We start from the raw sequence: 25360 nt of genomic DNA on the forward strand, positions 1-25360 counted from the left end.
GCAATGCTAGGTGTGACTCAAAAAACCAAATGAGAAAGATCAAATTTTTACTTTTGGTCAAAAACAGTTTCCAAGTATACGTATATTTCTTCATATTAAGTCAAATTCTAATCATTAGAATTACTTAACTGTATTTATAGATTCAAAATGCTGCTATAAACTCACCTCATAGACAGTAAGATCTATACCTGCATAAGGTATGATGCCTAATAAATTGGGGACATAACCTTTATAAAAAGCTCCTATGCCTTCACGCTTCAAAGTCTTCTTGGCACAATCAAATATTCCAGAGTATTGTCCAGTTTTGCTTACAGCCAGTCTTGTTTTCATAACCTGGTAATAAAATATATCAAAATATTATTGCACATATGAACTCTTTGATTATAGTTCCAAAGAGTAATTTTACAGACAGATATCCAGCACATCCTGTCAAATGATAGTACAATTTGTCAATGTGTTCTCCACTGAAGGACAAAGATCAGATCCAAGGAAACATATTTATTGCAAAGCTCTAAAAATAATCAGTAGCAGAGGAGTAGAATATGTGACTGATGTCGCATATTAACAGAATAATAAACAGTTAGACATAAAGGGCCAGGGAGACGATAGTGTAAACAGCCTTTCCCAAAGTGGGTGATACTACCTTGGAATGGGGGAGGGGATGCACGAACAATCTGGGAGAAGGTGCAGTAATAGCCCTGGGTGCAAGTAAGGGGTGCTTTCTGTTTATTTTCTTGCTTGTTAAAAAAATATTCAGGGGGATACTGAGTAATTATTTTTTTTCTGAAAAGGGAGTATAGGCCAAATAGGCTGGGAAACCTCTAGCATAATGATTCCTGTGCTTTTAGCTTGGAACATAGGGTAGAAGCAACAGGGAAGTGGGAAAGTAATGCTATTAATGGAGATGGAGAATATAAGAGCAAGACTAGGAGGCCTGAGCAATAGCACAGCGGGTAGGGCATTTGCCTTGCATGTGGCCAACCCGGGTTTGACTCCCAGCATCCCATATGGTACCACAAGCACCACCAAAAGTAATTTCTGAGTGTATGAGCCAGGAGGAACCCCTGTGCATCACCGGTGTGACCCAAAAGGAAAAAAAAAAGAAAGGAAGGAAGGAAGGAAGGAAGGAAGGAAGGAAGGAAGGGCAAGACTGGGGCTGGAGCGATAGCATAGCGGGTTGAGCATTTGCCTTGCACGCAGCCGACCTGGGTTCGATCCCCGGCATTCCATATTCAATCTCCCAAGCACCACCAGGAGTAATTCCTGAGTACAAAGCCAGGAGTAACCCCTGAGCATTTCTGGTGTGACCCAAAAAGCAAAATTTAAAAAAAAAAAAAAGAGCAAGACTAGGTTCACTAGGATATTTTTAAGATGTATGGAAGTAATATGAACATTCATATTAAGATATTTTCAAGGAAAGATATATTAATGTACATATATAATGTACATTCGCGGTTGCGCGACATCTTTTTATCTCATTCTTACTTTGGACAACCTGGCAGGCTACCGAATGTAACCTGCCCACACGGCAGAGTCTGGCAAACTCCCCATGACATATCCAATATGCCAAATACCAGTAACTATGATGGGTCTCATTCTCCTAACCCTGAAAGAGCCTTGAATATGGCACTTTTTAAAATCTCAGGGCTAGGATAAAGGAGATGTTACTGATGCCTGCTCGAGGCAATCAACGAACAACAGGATGATCGTGATAGTGATCGTGACATATTAAAAAGGCAAAAATTAGGGTACATAATGCTTTGGCCTGATCAGTTTTTTAAAAATCCTTTGTTTTATAAACAAAGATATCTGTATTTACAATATTATTTTTGTACATTTAAAGCAAAAGCTGGAAACCTTATTTATCAAGTCCAGACAATAAATACTTTAGTCTGTAGACCTAAAGAATCAGGCCACTTACATATTCTTTGTGAGGTAAAGGGGAATTTATTTTTTAAGATCGCTTAAAAAAAAAAACTCAAGGACTGTCCAAAATATTCCACAAATCCATTGCTTGTCAACCTGTGCTCTTATGGGATAATATCTAATTAGAACCACCACCACCTAAACAAATCCTTAAGTTTCATTATTAAATTGATGGTGCAAAACCTCTGTAGAAAGAAAAGTGTTCTAGTTGAGAGCGTTTTAACACTGCTGCTGCCAACCTCCAATTATCCTTGACTTGTATAGCTCTGTCCCACTCTCTACCTGGTCTATGTGGTCCACAGAAAACAGAGGTGGCAAAAGACACAGCTTCCAGAACTGAGGGAAGTAGAGCGGTAATTGCCTGACACCACATGGCGTCCTAATAATTGCTGGGCAGAGGCCCAGTGGAAGGTTACCCTGGAGGCTGAGTGGTCCTGAGGGTTCCCAGCACCACAACACTGGGGCAGCACTGAATCCCCAGACTCTAGCAAGAAGTTGGCCAAGTATCACCAGGAATAGTACCCAGACCCTCTGAGTACTGCTTGGGAGGCCTCCCCAGATAAATAAAAATTCAACTGTAGCTTCCATCTGGGGTGCTCATTCATGCCTCTTGTAGATCACTCTGTTGGGAAAACCAAATACCATGGAGTGGGGATACCCAAGTACACTGTAAGGTGGAACTGATGTGTCTAGCACACAGCCAGGGAATTCTGGCAACAAACACGTGAGTGAATTTTACAGCAGCTCAAGCTCCAATGACCTTTACAGTGAAGGCAGTCCTGGTCAACACCTTGGATGTAGGTTGTGACAAACCCTGAGCCACTTTTAATATCCTGTCCTACAATCATGGGAGATTATAAATGCTTGTTGCTTTCAACTGTTAGTCTGAGGATGAGTTATTACACTGCAATACATAAATGCTACAAATACAGCCAGACTGCATCCTGGCTCTTACCTCCAAAGGATAAATAAAAGTCTGTGCTGTTGCTCCAGCCATGGAACCTGAAACAAATCTCTCAAAGGTTCCTATTTTCTGTCCTTCCTCTGTAAGCAACTTCTTGTACTGTGGAAATAAATTTTAAATGCACATTAAAACCTGCTATAAACTTAATTGTGAAACACACATTCAAATTCAGTGTCAAAGCTGCAATGTACAATGTGATGGAATCTGAAGACGGTCCTTTGCAAAGTAATTAGGTTATACAAGGACTGGAGTGGCCCCCTCAAGACAGTATCAGTGTCTTTTTTTAAAAAAAGAGAGAGACAACAGTGTCATCCTCCAACCCCACCACCACCGTGCACTCGCCATAGTTCTACATGCAGGTAAATCACCACAGAAATTATGTGCACACACAAGAAGACAAGTCACCTGCAAGCCACGGAGAGAATCCTCACCAGAAAGCAAGATAACCAGTACCTTAGTTTTGGATTTCCCAATTCTAGGATTATGAGAAGTACATTTCTTATAATTTATTGGTTGTTCAAATCACCAGTGTTTGATGTTGTTATGGCAACCCAAGGTTTAAGACAATAACAAATAACAAATCAGCTACTAAATACCAATTTTGGTCAATGTGATATTTCTCAAAGTGCATATACTACATAAACAATATTTAGTATAAAGGCAAGGCCTAAACGCTAATATATTCCATTTACCAAATAATGTGATTCTCAGGTTAAATGTTCACAGAAGACAGATATGTATTCCACAGACAAGACATACTTAAGCTTAAGAAGACAAAACAATAGTATCTTTCCCCAGAAAATAAAGGATTAATAGTTTTTACAATTTTGGGGCATTTCTCCCCAGTTCTATTTTTTAACACTAATTTAACAATACAAAAAAATACATGGCAAATATTAACAATTTATAAAAAGTTATTGGTCAGCAGCCTCCAAGATAGAAATGGCCTAGCTCCACAACTCATCTCCAGAAGAGCATTATGTTTATCAAGTGAAGTAAGTTAGTGAAGAAAGGCAAACACAGGATGATCTTATTTATCGGTAAGATATAGAATACCAAATAAGGAAATGCATTGTCATAAAGGGGAATGCTGAGGTAACCCTGACCCCAGTGTTTAAAGAAGAGATAGATATAAGAGGAAAGAAATTAAGTTGACAGGCAAGGATGGGACAGGGTTGGGCTGGGGAGGGAATATGGGAACACTGGTTGACACAGAAGTTGCCGCTGATATTATATGCCTAAAACTCAATTACTAAGCAGCTTTGTAAACAATGGTTCCTTAATATTTTTTTAAATAAAAAGAACATAATGTTGCCGAATTTCCGCAAGTAGATCAGTCTGGGATGAAAATTCTGGGTCCTTCCCAAGTTCAAAGGCTGGGAAGTCCCATTCCCTAGTTCCATTCCCTAGCCAGTGTGTATATTCTTTGGAATCCAAAATTCCAATACAACAATATAGGAATGTTATTTTCTATTAAATCTGTATTTCCCTGTTCATGAAATAAAATGTATGAATTTCTCCAAATTCTCCACCTACTACCCAAAATATTGGTGCTTCCATGGGTAATGGTTTCCTGAAATACACCAGAATGTTAAGTCAAACTCCTATTCTGTACAGGCTCTGATAATTTTACCACAAATTTGATTATCACAATTTTTATACAGGATTTGTTTAAAATTTCCTAGTACACACTGGCAGGAATGTCAATGGCATCATTTGCACCTAGTAACCACTCTATTTCCAGCAGCACCTGTCAGAGTATTTAAATACTTGGTGATTGGTAGAGAACATGCATTTAAAGTCTAGGAGCATGGCTTGGAGGCCAGCCACACATGCTAGGGGAAAAGGGAGCTCAGATGAGAAGGAAGCACAAATAAATGGTTTTGGGAGGTTCCTCCCAGGATGGGAGAAGCATGCTGAAAGTAGACTATAGACCAAACATGATTGCCACCCATTGCCTCTTTTGCAAACCACAACACCCAACAGGAGTGAGAGAACAAAAGGGAATGCCCTGCCACAGAGTCAGGGTGGGATGGGGTTGGGGGGTGGGAGGGATACTGGGACCCGTGGTGGTGGAAAATGGGCACTGATGGAGGGATGGGTACTTGATCATTGTATAATTGAAACCCAAGCACAAAAATTTGTATGTCTACAACTGTACCTCATGGTGTTTCACTAGTAAAAATTAAATTAAAAAAATAAAGTCTAGGAGCTCTGGATTTCTGCCTCACCAAAACATACCATGTAGCACTGCACTGTCCTGCCATTGTTCATCGATTTGCTTGAGTGGGCACCAGTAACATCTCACAACAAACTGTGAGACTTGTTGTTACTGTTTTTGGCATATCGAATACCATATGCAAAAAAAAAAAAAAAAAAAAGGAAACAGAGAGCCTGTAAAGGGATTAGTCACTATGCCAGGTACTTAAAACTGTCAACAAGCTAAATTTTCTTCTGAGGTCAGTACATTGAAATATCCTGTTATTTTGTTTAAAAATATATTCCTCTTGCTGTCTCTTGTTTTATTCAGTTTCTTAAATTAGGAACCAGAGTATTACACCTGATTCCTCTTTTTTTTTTTTAACTCTACCCCCACTTAGTAACTTTTATTGATTCTATTTCCAAAATATTTTCAGTTCATCATCTTCTTATCCAATCCCTACAGTCCCCACCATATTCTGGAGCTCATCATTTCTTAACTGAGCTACTGGGATATTTCATTAAACAGACTTCCAAAATATTATCTATTTGTTGTTAAGGTGGGTCTTTCTTATATGTAAATATTTCACTCCCTTATATAAGCTGACTCCCTCATTACATTTAGTATTAAATCTATAAATTCTATAGTCCTTTTATATTTGGCATGCTTCCATCATTAAATTCCTAGAAATATACAATACTAGACTTGAACCTAGTATTTACCTGTAAATAGTATTTACCTTCTGTTTACAGAGTGATTGATGTTCACTGAGTCCCCCAAGGACTGCCAAATTTCTCTTTATGTGTTACTGCTTCTATTTGAAGTACCTACCTTTCCACTAGTGTGCTAGTGGGCTACACTAGCACGCGACAGGGACAAATGGAGACGTTACTGGCGCCCGCTCGAGCAAATCAACGACTAACGGGAAGTTAAGTGATTTAAGTGACCTTTCCACTCATTGCAATGGGCTTGAGATTCTCGAATACTTGGGCTCATTAGCTAACTGTGGAAGTTCTGTGTCTTCACTCACTCAATAAGCATTTACTAGCCCTGGGCAAGGTACAGGGAATACAAACCTGAAAACAAATATTGCCTGAGGAAGTTAACCATTCCATTAAGCAGAGAACAGCACTGAGATCATCAGAATTCAGTGCTGTAACAGTGGCATGCAAAAGGAAGTATAGCAATAAGAACTGACTGTAGCAACTCCTGAGTAAATTATTAAAAGGATATTCACCACTCTCTGACACACAGAAAGAAAAATGCTGTGTGTGTATGCAGGCATGTATGTACATGTAGTGAAGGATGGGATATATAAGCAGATAGGCACATGTATGCCATACATATATGACATACAGGTATAATATCAAAGAAAAAAAACATCAGAATGCAGGACAGTTAGTAGACAGATGGCAGGTGAAGCCATGAGAACATATATGCATTGCCGACCTTACCATCTCTGCTATGCACACAACAACCCAACTAGACCACAGTTTTGTCCCATATCAATATGTCTAAGACAGTTAAATGCCAGGCAAAATACTCTATACTTCCTCTACTTCATTTTCTAAACCTGTTATTCAATGAACAAGACCTATTAAGAGACCTATTAAGATATAGGATAGCTATAGTATTTACCTTCTGGTAAATACTAGCTAGCTCTCTGGAAATTTGAAAATATATTTAATATATTTAAAGCACAGTGGGTAGGGCGTTTGCCTTGCACGCAGCCAACGTGGCCAACCCGAGTTCGATCCCTCTGCCCCTGTGGAAGAGCCTGGCAAGCTACCGAGAGTATCTCGCCCGCACGGCAGAGCCTGGCAAGCTACCGGTGACGTACTCAATATGCCAAACACAGTAACAACAAATCTCACGAAGGAGACGTTACTGGGCCGGCTCGAGCAAATCAATGAACAACGGGAGGACCGTGACCATGATTTAATATATTTATACTTACCATAACTTATACTAATTCAAGACCTGTAATAGGACCGGGGAATGTGGCTCAGTCATGGAGTTCCTGCACTGAACGTATGAAGCTGAAAATTCACTCTCTGGCACCCCAAGTCATTAAATCTGATCCAGGCGGCATTGCCATTGGGACTGCATATGCCACCACCAATGGTATATGAGCAGTGTGACCTAGTGTACAAGCCTAAAAAAGTCGTGATATGTAATGGAGTACTATGCAGCCATAAGAAAAGATGAAATCTTGTAGTTTGCTGCAACTTAAATGAACAGGAAAGCTTCATGTTAACTGAAATGAGTCAGAGGGAAAGGGACCAATACTGGATAGTATGATTTATCTGTGACACAGAGAAATAAACAAGGAAATGACAGTATTAAATAATAATGAATACTTGGCTCTGGACTACAAAACTAAGAACGCCAAACAGGGTGAAGGAATGAGGTATGGGAGGGGACAAAAAAGGTGGATTAGGAGTGGCACTGGAACAAAAGTGGAAGATCTTGGTCACTTTGGTGGTGAGATGTGGTAACTATGTACATCCAAGCCAGAAACTATTATAAATATGTGAGCTGAACCATAATCATGAAATTTAATATTCTTTTGGTTAAAATTAACAATGATATAAAAATAATGGAAAAATAATATTGTAAATGTTCAACAAGATGTTTCTACTAAGGGACAGAGACAGTGAACTCTAGAACTCTTTACTGTATTTTCCTTAACACCAAGTTATGCAGAAGCAATAATCTAAATAATCTAAGTCAATAGAGAGGTGACTCAGAGGTAAATACATTCATTCACTGGTTCAACAAACACATACCAAGCAATTACTTATCACATGCCAACTCTTAGTGCAGAAGTGCATAGACTAGGAGCGATCTTGCTTTAATGGCTATTTTATTTTAAATTCAGCTCAATTTTACTTGAGAAATGTCAAATTACTCTAAAGACTTCAATTTAAAATTTTTCTTTTCATATATATATAGTAGGACTAATTTCATAAAAGACAAGTGTACAACTTGTCTTTTAGACTGAACTTCAAATGAATTCAGTTAAAATTTTTCACTTTCTTGAAGAGCTACTTAGCACTGTAGCACTGTCCTCCCGTTGTTCATCAATTTGCTTGAGCAGGCACCAGTAATGTCTCCGTTGTGAAACTTGTTGTTACTGTTTTTGGCCTATCGAATATGTTACGGGTAGCTTGCCAGGCTCTGCCGTGAAGACGGGATACTCTCGGTAACGTGCCGGGGTATCGGAGGACAAAGGAATTGAACACAAGTCGGCCGAGTGCAAGGAAACACCCTACCCACTGTGCTATTACTCCAGCCCAAAGAGCTACTTAGAACACAAAATTCTTTCTTTTTATAAAAATGTGATATTAAATTCAGAACCCCAGAATTCAATCACAAGAAATGTCAAATCCTAAATTTATCCACTCTGATCCTAAATTTCTCCTGTAGCACAGTAGAAATTCCTATGTGAAAAATTATTATATATGTGGAAAAGTATTATATTTTAAAGCAACTATTCAGGGCCAGGAAGACAGCTCAAGTGGTAGAGGTCATGCCTAGCATGTGCAAGACCCTGAATCTGATTGCCAATCATACATCCAGCTGGATGTGCCCCCTTGTTAAAAAAATAATAATAAATAAAATAAAAACCAAAAAAAAATATTTTATGTCGCCTGTTACTGAAAAGTTTAGCTTCTCTTTATTTATAAATTCTGTATATGATAAAAATTACCTGTTCATATGCCCAGAACTTAACAGCTGTCTCAGGAGCAATTTTAAGGACATTCGTACCATTTCCTCTCCAAAGGGAAAGGAAACCTCCTTCTCTCACCATCTGTCGAAAGCCATCATATACATTCATTTTCTGTGACTTTGAACCATGGACCTAAAAATTAAAAGAATATAAAAATATTAGTGGTACACTACTGTTTCAACTTGTAATCATAAAAATCACTTTTCTTTCTTCACTACTGATTATAACTGCAGGAAGATGCATCTGAGAAGAGGGCTAAACGTGCATAGAATGATGGAAAGAACTATAAGTTGAAGCTAAAACTAGAGATATCAGTACCTTATGTGGAAAACCAAAAGAAAATATGAGACATTTAAATTATGAGCAACATTCATAATGAGTATTAATCAAGGTATACTCTGAGATATGAGCAAGTTTAATATAAGAAAAATAAAGAATATGTGCTATAGGTCATATGTTATTTCTTCTCTCAAAAAGGCATATAAACATGATATATTTACTGGTCTGAAAAAACCTGAAGATTATATAATAACAGAACCATAGACAGGAGAATTCATACAGCCTGACACCAAAAGTAAAAGTCATATTCTGGACAGCTTACCTCAAAGCCTCTCTAAGAATAAATTTATGGCATGTACCAAATACCTAAACCAGATGGTACTATGAACTTCTTGATTTACACTACAGCGGTGATAGCTATTTAAACATACTAGATATTATAGTTCTATAAAATTGATTAATTTTAATAAACAAAAAATAAATTAGTGAATTTTTACCAGGTGTTGTACTGAAAAAAAAAATGTGATATGTATACTATCTTGTTCTCATTCTTCTAGTGAGAACAATATGACACAAGAAATACAGCAAAAAGTAAACAGAGTTGAAAAATATTCACAACTAAAGGAAAAGTATAGTATGTAACATTTTTTGTGTTGGTAAATTTGTCTGATTTAGCTTATAAAAAAATGAGTAACAGGGGCTAGAGTGATAGCACAGCAGGTAGGGCGTTGGTCTCCCACGTAGCCAACCCTGTATTTGAATCCCGGCATCCGATAGGGTCCCCAGGAGCACTGCCAAGAGTAATTCCTGAGTGCATGAGCCAGGACTAATCCCCGTGCATCACTGGGTGTACCCAAAAAGCCCCAAAAAAAATGAGTAACAACTATTAATGTATTTTATTCATGTATTTATGTTGGGTTTGGGGGCCACATTCAGCTGTGACCAGGGCTTACACCTAGCTCTGCACTCAGGGATTATTTCTGAGGTTTCAGGGACCAGAGTGGGTGCCAGGAGTCTGGGATTTCTTTGCAGGTGCTCTACCCATTGTACTATCTCTCTGGCCCCAAGTGACAAAATATTTAAAAAAAAAAATTGGTGCCTGGAGCCCTGGAAACAAAAGCTTAGCCAGGATGGCAGGAGATAATTAAGAATAAGAAAGAAACAAGCAAAAATATAAGCAGATAAACAAAAATTTTTTAAAATCCTGGACACCAAAGACCCAGGAGAGCTTCCTTTGTTAGCATGAAACACTCTTTACACATTGGCATATTAACACATGTGACTCTTTGGGAAAGGACAATAGCATTTGGAATCTTCCCACAATTGTACTTCTATTTATGTACTTCTTTTCTTAACTGATTTTAATTTGTATTCTTTCTCTGTAACAAACCACATTCATGAGTATAAAAGTGTCCAATGAATTCCCTTAAGTCCTTCAAATAGATAAATAAATATCAAGACAGTTTGGGGAAGCCCTCCCCCAGTCTTGGATATGATATAGTTCAGAGACATTCATTTTATTTTTAATAAACATGACAATAAAATTAACCAAAAAGAGTTTAATTCAAGATCTCTCAAAGTCAATTTACCATATTCCTAAAGAAACAAGAACACACATTCATACACACCTCATTTCTTCACCTTTCTCTTTAAAGAGCAACCTTTAGCCCTAAGTATATATTTTGAAACTTAAGTACATCCTGAATGGTTCACAATCAATCACAATCACAACCATCCTGTTAATCGTCGATTGCCTCGAGCAGGCCCCAGTAATGTCTCCTTCGTCCTAGCCCTGAGATTTTTTTTTAAAAGTTCCATATTCAAGGCTCTTTCAGAGTTAGGAGAATGAGACCCTTCATTGTTACTGGTATTTGGCTTATTGGGTACACCATGGGGAGTTTGCCAGACTCTGCCATGTGGGCAGGTTCCATTCGGTAGCCCCAGTTTGCCCAAAGTAGGAATGAGATGATAAGATGTCGTGCAGCCGACAGGAAGGCAGAGGAAGTAAAATAAAGTAAAATAGAGGCTATGCTGTCAGCACCCAACTCTTGCTGCTGCAGCTGAACTCACTCACTAGTGTCTCTCACTGATGGGACAGGGATGAGACCCAAGAAACAGCTTCACTCCTAACTCTGAGCCCGACACCCTGGCCTGCTCAGGGCTGCTGTCCAACTCCCTAAGGTGGTCGGGCCCCTGAGCCTGGCCTGACAGCTCCAAGCAAGACACTAGAGAACGAGGGGCTCCCTCCTGCAGAATACATAGGTGGACTCCATTTCCCAGCCTCGCCCACAGCACCCTGTGACCACGTAACTAAGAGCTGGCCAACGCAATGTGGAAAAGTCCCTGGTGATGGTCTCCATGTTTCTGAATGAGTTCTTGGAGCAATCGTAGTTTCTCCACCCACTTTTTCTTCACCTAGGCTATTTCAGAAAACACACACGGGGGCTGGAGCAATAGTACAGCAGGAAGGTCATTTGCCTTGCACGTGGCTGACCCAGGTTCAATCCCCGGCATCTCATATGGTCCCCTAAGCACTAAGCACTGCCAGGAGTAATTTCTGAGCACAGAACCAGGAGTAACCCCTTAGCATCACTAGATGTGACCCAAAAAGCAAAATTAAATAGATAAATAAATAGAGAACACACACAACAAAACCATTGGAGGTCAGCCATGGAGAATTCAGGATTTATTTGGAACAGTAGATTGTGTGATCTTAAACAACACACAGGCTCCTAGAGAACATCACATGAGACTAAAGGCCCAGAAGAGGTGGCCCCTTCTCCCTGGGTTGTCCCATGGAGTTGCAGAAGGAAGCTGGGGACACATTTGAGCCCTGGGGTCCTGCCCACATTGATTTTCAACTTCTAGAAACCTGGCTGATGCAGGACAAAGGGAAAAGTCCAGAGGACACTTAGATGCTCTCAGTTCTCTGCTGCAGAACCAGAGTCCCTACCTCACACCCATGACTTCTGGCAGGAGTGTGCCTCGGAGGTGGGGCCTTTCCATTCTGCCACCCTCCTGGGCCAGGCCTCAGGGTGAAGTCACTGCTCCTGCCTGAATGGTTGCTAGTTTAAAATAAGACAGTAAATTGGGGCTGGAGTGATAGTACAGCAGGTAGAACATTTAAGTTTGCCTTGCAGACAGCAGACCACAGTTCCATCCCTAGTATTCCATACATTCCCCCAAGTACCACCAGGAGTAATTTCTAAGTGCAGAGCCAGAAGTAACCCCTGAGTATCTCAGGTATGGTAAAAAAAAAAATAGAAATCTTTTAAAATTAAGGAGAACACTTATAATGGCTAGAGATCTCTAATTAAAGATTTGAATAGTCACAGAATACCAAAGATCACAAGCTTATCACACACACACACACACACACACACACACACACACGTAGCACAACTTAAGGTTTGATAGAACACTGAAATACTTACATGGGCTGAATTTAGGATTAAAGAAATAAGACAGATTCGTTTTTTTAAAGATATAAAAAGCTCTTTTCAGAGTTCTTTTTTCAAAATACCACATATTTTTCATTGTTTTTAGTATTTAGGACACAGGTACAAGATCATCATGCTCACCTGCATCATGACTTTGAGCCGATCCAAAGGGGCAGTGGATGTTCTAGAAACAGCGCCAGCCACACCTCCTGCCAGAAGCTGCCTCCACCATTGTCCTGACTTCTTTTCATCTTCAGTGAATTCATCTGGAATAGCATAACTTTCTCCGATGTCAATACCCTGTTAAACACCAGGGAGAGAGAGGGAAAGAAATAGCCATGATTTTTCAATGAAAAATTAGATTATTCCAGAAGCCAGAGAAACAGTACAATGGGTAGAGCACTTGCCGCACACATAACCAACCTGGGTTTTATCCCCAGCATTCCATATGGTACTCCCCAACCCCCCACCCAGAAGTTATCCCTGAGCACAAAGCCAGCAGTATTGGTGTTACTGCCCAAAACAACAACAGCAAAATAGATCATTCCAGAAGGTATGTTTCTTTGTTTTAAAGAGGAAAAATATATTTCTCATTGACTTACACAGCTTCAGCAGGAGGGGCAGGTATTCTTCCTGTGAATGCCTTTTAGTGTTTCTTTTTTAAATTATTGAATTACCATACATGTGGCAGAAGCCGGGAAAAGCATTCGTAATGCCCGCCTGTCCTTCACCAACTACAAGAGCAAGATGACTGCCCTCCAGCATCCTGATGGATCTATCACATCTTCCAGAAGGGCAATGGAGAAGATTATTCATGACTTCTACTCAGATCTCTTTAATAGCCACGTCCACTTGGCCACATACCACATTCCACACGATGGATATATCATTCCCAATGTTCTCCCTTCCGAAATTCAACTTGCCATCTCATTGGTAAAGAAACAAAGAGCACCTGGCCCAGACAAGATCAGACCTGAACACCTGAAGAACTTACCATCAGTACTCATCAATACACTGGCTCGGCTCTTCACATGCTACCTGTCTGAATGCAAGGTTCTATCCCAATGGAAAACCAGCAGGACTGTACTACTATACAAGAAGGGAGACATTCACGACATTGGCAACTATCGCCCAATCTGCCTATTGTCTGTCATCTACAAACTGTTCACTAGAGTCATCCTAAATAGGATTAGCAGAACACTAGATGAAGGACAACCATGTGAACAAGCAGGATTCCGAAAAGGATTCAGTACCATCGACCATATCCACACAATTACTAAGCTCATTGAGGTTTCTCAGGAATTCAAGATGCCACTCTGTCTAACGTTCATTGATTTAAAGAAGGCCTTTGATTCTGTTGAGACAGAAGCGGTCATAGAAGCCCCAGCCAATCAGGGCATACAAACTCAATACATCAGGATCCTCCGTGAGCTCTATTACGGAGGATCTACCAGGATCTCAGCATTCTACAAAGAAGTAACCATCCATGTCAAGAGAGGGGTTCAGCAGGGTGATACCATTTCACCAAAACTCTTCAGTGACACCCTCGAGAACATCATGCAATGACTGGAATGGGAAGGAATGGGAGTGAAGATAGATGGTCGGCAACTACACCACCTACGCTTTGCTGATGACATCGTTCTAATAACACAAACATCAGCCAAGCGGCACAAATGCTGACCAACTTTGACCATGATTTTGGAAAGGTCGGACTACAGCTGAATCTTACGAAGACAATGCTTATGAGAAACAGCCTCGTTCCTGACGCTCCATTTGCTCTCAACGGAACCACCATCTCCGAATGCCACAGTTATATATACCTAGGTCGAGAAATCAACATGATGAATGACCTGGCACCTGAGTTACACAGGAGGAAGAGAGCGGCTTGGAACGCCTTCAAGAGCGTTGAAGAAATAACTAAGAGGACAAAGAACCTCCAGCTATGAGCACATCTCTTTGATTCCACTGTTCTTCCTGCATTAACATATGCCTCAGAGACCTGGGCCCTACACAAACAGGATGAGAACGCTATTCGGGTCTCTCAAAGAGGAATCGAAAGAGCTATGCTTGGAATATCATGATTCACTCAAATGAGAGATAGAATCCGGAGTTCTGATCTTCGTCAACGCTCAAGAATCAGGGACGCTGTCTCATTTGCCAAGGCATCAAAAATCAGATGGGCTGGACACGTACTGAGGTTTATAGACAACTGCTGGACTACAGCCATTACTGACTGGATTCCACGGGATGTCAAAAGATCGCGTGGACGCCCACCTACAAGATGGTCAGACTTCTTCGTCAAGACCCTGAATGATCGGTTTGAGGCTCTGCATGTTCCTAGAATGAACAGATGCCATTGGGCTACGCTAGCACACAACAGGGATGAATGGAGACATTACTGGCACCTGCTCGAGTAAATCAATGAATAATGGAGGATCAAGTGATCAAGTGATCAAGTGAATTACCATGAGATACAGTTACAAACTTTCATGATTATGCTTCAGTCATACAATGATCGTGCACCATTCCTCCACCAGTGCATTTTCCACCACCAATGTTCCTAGTATCCCTCCCGCCTACCCTATGCCATTCCACCCCCTGTCTCTGTGGCAGGTATATTCCTTTTTACTCTCTAATTTTGGGTGTTATGGTTTGCAATGCAAATACTAAGAGGGCATCATGTTTTGTTCTGAGTCAACTTTCAGCACTTATCTCCCATTCTGAGAGATCCCTCCAACCATCATTTACTTGGTGGTCCCTTCTCCATCCCAACTGCTTTTTCCCGCAGAACATGAGGCCAGCCTCTAAACCATGGAGCGATCTTCCTGGACCTTGTCTTTACTGTCATTAGGTGTTAGCCTCATATTATGTTACTTTATATTCCACAAATGAGTGTAGTCATTCTATGTCTGTCCCTCTCTTTCTGACGCATTTCATTTAACATGATAGTCTCCATGTCCATCCACCTACATGCAAATTTCATGGTTTCATCTTTTCTAACGGCTGTATCATATTCCATTGTGTAGATGTACCAAAGTTTCTTTAACCAGTCATCTGTTCTTGGGCACTCGGGCTTTTTCCAAAATCTGGTTATTGTGAACAGTGCTACAATAAATATACAAGTGCAGATGTAATTTTTACTGTGTGGGTTTTAATTTTTTTTTTTTTGCATCTCAGTGATATATTCCCAGAAGTGGTATTGCTGGGTCATAGTTTTTGGAAGTATGTCCATATTGTTTTCCAAAAAGGTGAACCAGTAGGCATTCCCACCAACAATGAATGAGAGTCCCTTTCTCCCCACATTCACACCAGCACTGGTTGCTCTTGTTCTTTTTGATGTGTACCAGTTTCTGTGGTGTAAGATGATACCTTATGGTTGTTTTGATTTGCATCTCCCTGATGATTAGCGATGTAGAGCATTTTTTCATGTGCCTTTTGACTATTTAAATTTTTTTTTTGAGTAAGTTTCTGTTGATTTTTTCTCTCCGTTTTTTATGGGATTGGAGGGTTTTTTCTTGTAAAGTTCTACCAGTGCCTTGTATATCCTAGATATTAAGCCCCTATCTGATGGATATTGGGTAAATAATTTTTCCCATTCATTGGGCTCTCTCTGTATTTTGATCACTGTTTCTTTTGAGGTGCAGAAGCTACTTAGTTTAATGTAGTCCCATTTGTTTATGTTTGTTTCCACTTGCTTGGTCAGTGATGATTTATCCTTGAAGATGCCTTTGACATAAATGTCATGGAGGGTTCTGCCTACATTTCCCTCCATGTACCTTACGGATTCAGGTCTGATATTGAGGTCTTTAATCCATTTTGATCTGACTTTTGTGCCTGGCATTAGACAGAGGTCTGAGTTCATTTTTTTGTATGTAGCTGTCCAATTTTCCCAGGACCACTTGTTAGGAAGGAAGAGGCTTTCCTTTTTCCACTTCACATTTCTTGCTCCTTTACCAAAGATTAAGTGATAACTTGATTGAGAGGCTGTGTCAGAATATTCAACTCTGTTCTATTGGTCTGCAGAACTGTTTCTATTCCAATACCATGCTCTTTTAATTACTAACGCTTTGTAGTACAGTTTGAAGTTGGGGAAGATGATGCCACCCATCTTCTTTTTCCCAAGGATCGCTTTAGCTACTCACGGGGATTTATTGTTCCATATGAATTTCAGGAGTGTTTCGTCTATTTCTTTGAAAAATGTCATGAGTATCCTTATAAGGACTGCATTTAATCTGTATAAGGGTATGTTTGTTTCAAAGAAGAATTGTGTTATCTTACAGTTTATGATCACTTCTTTCCATTGAAAGTATAGTGAACCAATTTGAGCATAAAGATGATTATAAGTGGTCTATTCACACTAAACAAAGTAGAATATAGGTCACAAGCAATGAAAATTAACAGTGACTATAAATTTACCAAACCAAAAATGACAACATTTTGGTAAATCAATTCTTCTATTTTTCTTCTTCTGGGCTAAGTCACATTGAAAAGACAGCAGTTTATCATAAGTAGTGAATATGTTTAGCTACAAAAATCTGAATGACTTAACATACCATTTATGTCAAAATAGCATTCACATATTTTAGCTATGATATATGACTTAAATAGGTAAATAAAAATTAACCTAGAGGCATATATGAATACCTCTAAACTTATTTTCTAGATCTTCCTTTCCCAAAGTGGCCTATATGACTGGGCAGGGCAATCAAAGGAGGAGGCAGCGGCACTGGATGCAACTGTTAGCATTTCCTGTTTGTTTCCTTAAAGAAGGTAGATTCCCATTGGCACCTAGCAAATTTTTTTTCTGAAAAGGGGTGAGGTCAGACAAATAAGTTTGACAACCTTTGTTCCAGACTGATATATTTGAGGGTATTTTGTTTTATACTCCAGTAGCTGCTGGCACCACCACCAACCTACAGTACAGCTGGGGCAGGTGGGGAGGGGAGAGGCTGGTGCTCAGTCCTGTGATACAATGCTCCAGACCACCAAGTCCACACCCAGTGGTACTGAAGATCAAACTCTGTATCTTGAGAATACTCAGCATGTGCTCTACCACTAGAGACATCTTCCCAAACTGCCTATAAAAACTTTTCTTATATTGAAAATATGCAATTCTAAATCAAACTGAACTATAACAGAGACAAACTGCTTAAAATGATCTGTCCTTCAGACATAGAAAGATTGCATTCATCTGGGGAACATAAAGTAACAAAATAGGAGACTAACACCCAAGATTAGCAGAGATAAGTACCAGGAGGATTACTCCATGGCTTTGAGGCCAGCCGCACACGCTAGGGGAGAAGGCAGTTCAGATAGAGAAGGGAGCACCAAATAAAGGGTGTTGGGAGTTCCTCTCACAATGGGAGATGTGTGATGAGAGTAGACTATAGACCGAACATGATTTCTACTCAATGTCTCTTTTGCAAACCACAGCACTCAAAAGGAGAGAGATAACAAAAGGGAATGCCCTGCCACAGAGGTAGGGTGGGATGTGGGAATGGGGATAGGAGGGATACTGGGATCAGTGGTGGTGGAGAATGGGCACTGGTAGAGGGATGGGTACTCGATCGTTGTATAACTGAAAGCCAAGCACAAAAATTTGTAAGTCTACAACTGTACCTCATGGTGTTTCACTAATAAAAATTTAAGGAAAATAAATAAATAAAATAAAACCATCACAAAAAAAAAACTTAAAAAGAATAAAATGATCTGTCCTTAAGTGGATACTGGTGAAGGGATTGGTGTTGGAATAGTTTGTACCTGAAACTCAACCATGAATAACTCTGTAATTCACAGTGATTAAATTTAAATTTTTGATAATTTAAAAAATTAATAAATTTACCTGCCCTCAAATCTATTGTAAAAAATTCCCAGGATTAGAAGCACAGCTTAGAGAAATACAACTCAATAAATGACATTTTAAAACTTTATTATTTAGATGAGTCTGGCATAAAGAGATTCAGAGATAAAGATGTAAGAGTTGGAAGCTATTCTACAGCAACACTCTCATTTCACTGTAAATAAAAAGGATACACGAATATAGATAGTCTCAATTGTTAACAACCATTATGAAAGATACAATAAGCATTTGATAGTGTAAATACAATTTATAAGAATAATATTGATCCAAGTCACTGGACTAATATAGTATTACTTTATACTCATAGTGCAAACATAACTCACCAATAACCTTATTTGCTCTGCGTGATTTTAGTATTACTAACAGTGGCAATGTGAACTTTAGGCTTCCTTTAATGCACAGAGAGTTCACTGAAATTCATGAATAAATACAGAGAACAAGCCCATTAAGAAAAATTTTAAATTCTGTGATTTCAGCAGCAGAATGCACAACAAACTGAACTCGATTTACACTAGTATATTTCATACAATGTAATTAAATTTTTTTGAGTTTTAAGTAAATACAGGTGTGAAATGCTATGATTAAAAAAAAAATTTAGGGGTGGGAGGGATACTGGGATCCGTGGTGGTGGGAAATGGGCACTGGTGGAGGGATGGGTATTTGATCATTGTATAATTAAAACCCAAGCACAAAAATTTGTAAGTCTACAACTGTACCTCATGGTGTCTAATAAAATTTTAAAAAATAAAATAAGGTAAAAGGTAAAGGCCTTCCCGTTGATCGTCGATTTGCTCGAGCGGGCCCAGTAACGTCTCCACTGGAGACTTTGTTGTTACTGTGTCTGGCATATCGAATACTCTCGGTAGCTTGCCGGGCTCTCCGAGAGGGGCGGAGGAATCGAACTCGGGTCGGCCATGTTGGCCGCTTGTAAGGCGAACGCCCTACTCGCTGTGCTATCGCTCCAGCCCTAGCCTTCAATAAAAATTATTATCAAGTGCCTTCTGAGAGACAAATACAAGTATAGCCTAAAGTTCCAGAACAACTATTTGCCTGTTCTCATAAAGTCAAAAAGACATTTTTAGAAACCGTAAAGTACTATGATTAGGGGCAAGGAAGTGGTAGAAAAATTAGGTTCTGCAACCAACTCAGGACCAATCCCTGGCATCACATGGTTCCTAAGCATCACCAGGTGTAGCCCTGGAACCTCTGACTGTCACAGTGTCCAGGATAATTCTCGTAGGACAGGGTTCCATATATTGAGTGACAGACCCAACAGGAAGTGGGCCCTCAGGCCTCCTGAGCATTGCTTAATAGGTTCCTCCCAAAAAAGATATTGAGATTATTTATGAAATATAATATCTATAAAAAGTAAAACTAAGACTTACCTATGGTAGAAAAAAAAGTGTGAACCAAAGGTGACTAACTCACCCTAATTTCACTTTTGGAAGGCAGTACAGCTTCCAACTTTTGAGAATGGCAAAAATAAGTGCCATAACTACACTGTTTCTAGTCTTGATGTTACTTTAGAAAATCTAAAAATATATTCAATAGAATAAGCAGAAATTAAGGGTCCACTGGAATTTTGGCATCTTAACTGTAATGTTACAGAGCTTTTTCACAAGTGATAATATACCTAAGGATCACATCTCCAAATAAGTATAAATTAGTACACAAGTCATACTTACTGTAGAATGTTTCCAAAAATGTACGATTCCCTCTATGTCTGAAACAGGGTTAAATAAGAAGTAATCCATCCATTCATCCCAGTCTATTGACATTGTCCCATCAGAATCAATGCTGAAAACAAAAAGGAGCTGAATAAAGAACGAAGTCAAATTTATAAGCAAAACTATTATCGCCGGCCACTTTGCAAGATGACATTTCTTTTCCCAACTTAGTATTTGTATTAAATTCAAAATAATGATGATCTCGGAGATATTTCAAAGGGTTGGACTGCATTTAGAGGTGGAAGCTGTGGATTCAATCCCAGGCACTGCATGGTCACTGAGCACTGATGGAAATAACATCAAGCAACTAGCCAGGAGGAGCACCCAAGCACTACCATGGCGGCCCCCAAACAAATGAAAGAATATATTCAATTAAATTCACAATAACACGCTGTTGGAAATGGCAGCACATAGTTGATAGTCTAATAGTTTTCATCATTTAAATAAAAATGAACCCCAAAACTCACTCACTTAGTGCTCACTAAGACGTACACTGAGACTCAGACATACACTAAATAATGAACTATCACACATAAAGGATAAAAATAACAAGTCAAATTTATAAATGTATTTATGATCCACTATTTCTTACACTGGCTCAGGAATATATTCTTAATGTGTAGCAACATTTAAATGTGATTTTTGAAAATAATCAAAAGATGTTATCAATGTCTTTGTCCAACTTTCTCCAACAAAATCAGCAGTGACTGTAAAAAGCAAATAAATAATACGTGATTGGCTTTTTGGCTCTCAAATCCTGATACCTCATCTTCAACATGTAAAATAAACATATTGCATCATAGATATTTTTCATTAACATTTCTGTTTTATAAACTTCTTTGCAATAGTAACATGGGTACTATCCTTTCCTTAAAGAAACTTCCAACTGTGCCAAGAATTTTAGCTATTTTGCTCACTTCTGCTTACCCAGCACCTAACGTGGCTGGCACAATTAAAGAATTCACTTATCTGTTGAATCATAAATAGAGTTTCTCTAAAAATACGTTTTGGTGTCACTAACAAATTTTAACAAAGTTTGTGTTCCAAACTTTGTGTGAAAAAAATGTATAAAGCTTGCAGTACAACAAAATTAATTTCTCACATATCATTGTTTTTAGTGCCACTTTAAATTTTGATCTTCATATATGAAATTACACCTAAATTTTTCATTTGATCCAGTATATAATATGATATAAATAATATCATATTTGCATGAGATTCTCGATACTTATGTTTAAAATAGTATGTGGTTATATTCATAGCTACTTTTAACTGTATTTTCTATTTTAATACATGTATTCATTGTCTAATCCCACCCCAGCTTCCCTTACATGCATGCCTGAGGATCTTCTATAAGGATTTGATTTTCTAAAACAATAACTAGCATAGTAGCACTGTCCTCCCGTTGTTCATCGATTTGCTCAAGCGGGCTCAGTAACGTCTCCATTGTGAGACTTGTTGTTACTGGGCTTTTTTTTTTTTTTTGGCATATCTAACATCACGGGTAGCTTGCTAGGCTTTGCCATGTGGTATAAACATTTATTTAATGAACAAATAAATTCCAGATTTTGTGAAGTCACAAAACATTAACTTTATAAAAGCTCTTTTGGAGCTAAGAGATAGTACAGTGGTTAGGGTGCTTGACTTGCATGCGACTGACCCAGATTCAATCCCCAAGCACACAATATGGTTCCCCAAGCCTGCCAGAAGTGATTCCTGAGCACAGAACCAGAAGTAAACCCTGAACACTACTGGGTGTACATATGTACATATCGAACCCCCCACCACCAACAAAAAAATCTCTTTTAATTAAGCACCGTGATTTCCAATAGTATTAATATTTTAGGACAATTCCCACACACACCTTACCCACCACAAGAGTTCCAGCTCCTTCCACCACTGATTCTAGGTCCTCTCTCCAATTAGCAAATTCAGTTATATGGGCAGACTCTCAAGATCTGTTACCATTAGCCATTGTTCATGCTTTTACATTGTTTTACAGCATTCTATATTCATTTTTATCCCTTTATCTTCCAGTTCTATCCAAGTTGCAATAAACTGAGAAATTAATTTTCCTATACCTGAAAACTATTCCACTGTGTATACATGCCACTATCCACATATTCACTTATCTGTTCTTGGGTACTTGGGCTATTTCTAGAACTTGACTATTGTAAATAGTACTATAATAAACATATGAATGCAAATACCTTTTTGAACTATGTTTTTATTCTCTTAGGATAGATTCCAAGAAGATAATGAATTGCTGGCTCATATGAAAGCTTATACTTAATTTTTAGAGAATTCACTGTTTTCCATTGAAGCTGAGCCAGATTACAATCCAAATAAGAGCTCATAGTTCCTTTTTCACCACATCGCACCAGCACTGGTTGTTTCTAGTGTTTTTGATATATACCATACTCAACAGCATATGGTAATCTCTCATTGTCACACTGATTTGTATTTCCCTGAGGATCAGTAATAGTGAACATTTTTACATATGTCTATTGGCCATCTGTATGTCTTCTTTGATGAAGAGTCTGTTCAGCTTTTTCCCATTTTTATTGGGGATGTTCGTGTTTCCCTTTTTTCCCAAGTTTTGCAACCCACTTGGGCAAATTAATCTAAAGGGGTGACCAAAAAGTTTACGGAGGAGTTTCCTTGCCTTACTCCCAATGAAAGCAATTAATTAACCACGAGGAGTAGTCTGAGAGTTCTACAGCTTGGGGTGAGGCTGAGGCATGCCCTGTACCACACAGAGTCAAAGCACACAAAGCAGACAGAGAAGAGATTCATATTTCAATAGACTGAGGTGGGTGAAGAGTAGAGATCCAAGGCAATGAATAGAAGGCAACTGTTCATCCAGGGACCCTGGCGATGGGAGGGCAGAAACAGTGTTGTAATACACACATTGATCCAGGTTAAACCCACACATAGACCACCAAAATGGCAAGATTTCAGTGAGAAGACAACAGAAAAAGCACTCTAACTATTACTCCCCTTTTCTTTGTGAAGGTCACTGACCTAATAAAACACACTGACTGCAAAGACTTGCTTAAGTCACAGATCTGAGTTCTCAAAGAAGAGAGGATAACATCAGTGCCACAAACTCAAACTAGCAGCCAGAGTGATAGTACAGCAGTTGAGGAATTTGACTTGCCAACCCAGGTTCAATCCCTGGCACCCCAAATACTGACAGGAGTAATTCCTGAGTGAAGAGCATCAACAAGTGCAACTCAAAAAAAAATTTTTTTTAATTAAAAATTGAAAGTTACTCCAAATAGTATCTCAGGCTTCTTTCATTTCAGTACATGTAATTCCAGCTCAGTCTTCTGGTATCATTCATTTCACACAGATGATCGCATGGTGGGCTGGAATGACAGCACAGCAGATAGGGCATTTGCCTTACATGCGGCAAACCCGCGTTGGATTCTTCCACCCCTCTCAGAGAGCCCGGCAAGCTGCCGAGAAAGTATCTCGCCTGCACAGCACAGCCTGCAAGCTATCCGTGACGTATTCAATATGCCAAAAACAGTAACAAGTCTCACAATTTGTTGTGAGATGTTACTGGTGCCCGCTGGAGCAAATCGATGAACAACGGTAGGACAGTGCTACAGAGCTCATGGTGGCACATGGTGGGTGGGCTAGCTGGTAAGGCAGGATTCATTGTGGGCATAACTAGTGCTGCTTTGGCTACTGTTGAGTACCACCTCTACTCTACTGGTCTATTCCTGCCCAATGTCATTGTGCTAGAAAGAGAGGAGTGGCTGGACAAGACCAGCTGCTGGACAAGACCAAAGTAGCCCAGTGCACTGGAATAAGGTGTGAATGTGATGATGAGCTGGTCAGAGGGTATTGCTGGTCTTTGTCAACTTGTGCACTGCCAACCACAGCAAGGTAATTATTCTGGATAATTACTGGCTTATCCTCTTTTCATTCAACTAATCCCTTTTTAAAAAATTTTTGTTTCAAGGGGTGATTCATTGCATGTGAATTATATGTCAATGAACTGGTTATTAAAAATACATTTGGACAGCAATTTCATTTTAGGTACATAGTCAAAAGAATTAAAATCAGGATCTCAAAGAGATTATCCACCCTCTCATTTTTTTTTTCATGCAGAAAATCAGTAAGCATATATTTGAATTCAACAGCATCATCCATTAACAGGATATAACTAACATACATAGTCTTTATCCAGAGTTAGTAGAATACACATTCTTCAGAAACTTAGATAGAATATACACCATTATAGAACACAATCTGCATTATAAAATGTGACTTGACAAATTTCAAAGAACAGAAATCACATAGTCTACTCTCCGACCTTGATAGAATTCAAGTGAAAATTAAAATCAAAAGCATATCTGGAACATCCCCAAATATGCTGAGATTAGTAAAGCCTTCCCGTTGATCATCGATTTGCTCGAGCGGGCCCAGTAACGTCTCCATTGGAGACTTTGTTGTTACTGTGTTTGGTATATCATATCGAATACGTCACAGGGAGCTTGCCAAGCTCTGCCGTGCGGCGAGATACTCTCAGTAGCTTGCCGGGCTCTCCGAGAGGGGCGGAGGAATCGAACTCAGGTCGGCCATGTTGGCTGCATGCAAGGCAAACGCCCTACCGCTGTGCTATCGCTCCAGCCCCCAAAAAACTTATTTCTAAATAACACATGGATCAAAAAAGAACTACAAAGAAAAATTTTAAATGATTTTAGCTAAAAAAAAAAAGAGAAAATATTACTTCTCAAAATACATGGATCATGGATGGAAATTTATAGCAACATTATTATTTTCCTACATTAATTCTATAGCTTTAATGCAACTCCAATAACATTTCCTATGTGAAAAGGTTTTTTTTCGGGGGGGAGTTAATTCTAAATACCATAAAGAGAGAGCAATAAGATTAGTCAAAAGAGCTCTACAAAGTAGAGCACATAGGAAGAGGCGATGCGTGTTCAGGAAGACAGAAGTCCTTTGTTTCTTGAGTTGTGACTTCTCTCAACATTTTTTGTTTTGTGTTTGTTTGTTTTGTGTTGGGGCCACACCCAGCAGTGTTCAAGATTTACTCCTGGCTCTGCACTCTTAAATTCCTCCTGGTGGTGCTGGAGAAACCATACAGGATGTTGGAGAGCAAACCATAAGTTAACTGCATGCAAGACAAGATCCCTACCTGCTTATTATAACTCTGGCCCCAAGAGGTGACTACTAAGAAGGACAATTATGCAATA

At 39.2% G+C, this 25360-nt stretch overlaps 1 protein-coding gene across 1 annotated transcript in view; it reads right to left on the reverse strand.

Annotated features, from left to right (window-relative positions):
- Window positions 1–25360, reverse strand: part of SLC25A24 (solute carrier family 25 member 24) — a 61512-nt gene that overhangs the window by 11275 nt on the left and 24877 nt on the right. Inside the window, exons 4-8 of the mRNA XM_056139123.1 lie at window positions 20088–20199; window positions 12684–12842; window positions 8803–8955; window positions 2882–2989; window positions 166–333 (exon numbers count right to left, since the gene is read on the reverse strand). Coding sequence (XP_055995098.1) covers window positions 166–333; window positions 2882–2989; window positions 8803–8955; window positions 12684–12842; window positions 20088–20199 — 700 coding nt within the window. The remainder of the gene's footprint in view (window positions 1–165; window positions 334–2881; window positions 2990–8802; window positions 8956–12683; window positions 12843–20087; window positions 20200–25360) is intronic.

Source organism: Sorex fumeus, unplaced genomic scaffold, assembly GCF_029834395.1.
Source record: "Sorex fumeus unplaced genomic scaffold, SorFum_2.1 ptg000131l, whole genome shotgun sequence".
Lineage (NCBI taxonomy): Eukaryota > Metazoa > Chordata > Mammalia > Eulipotyphla > Soricidae > Sorex > Sorex fumeus.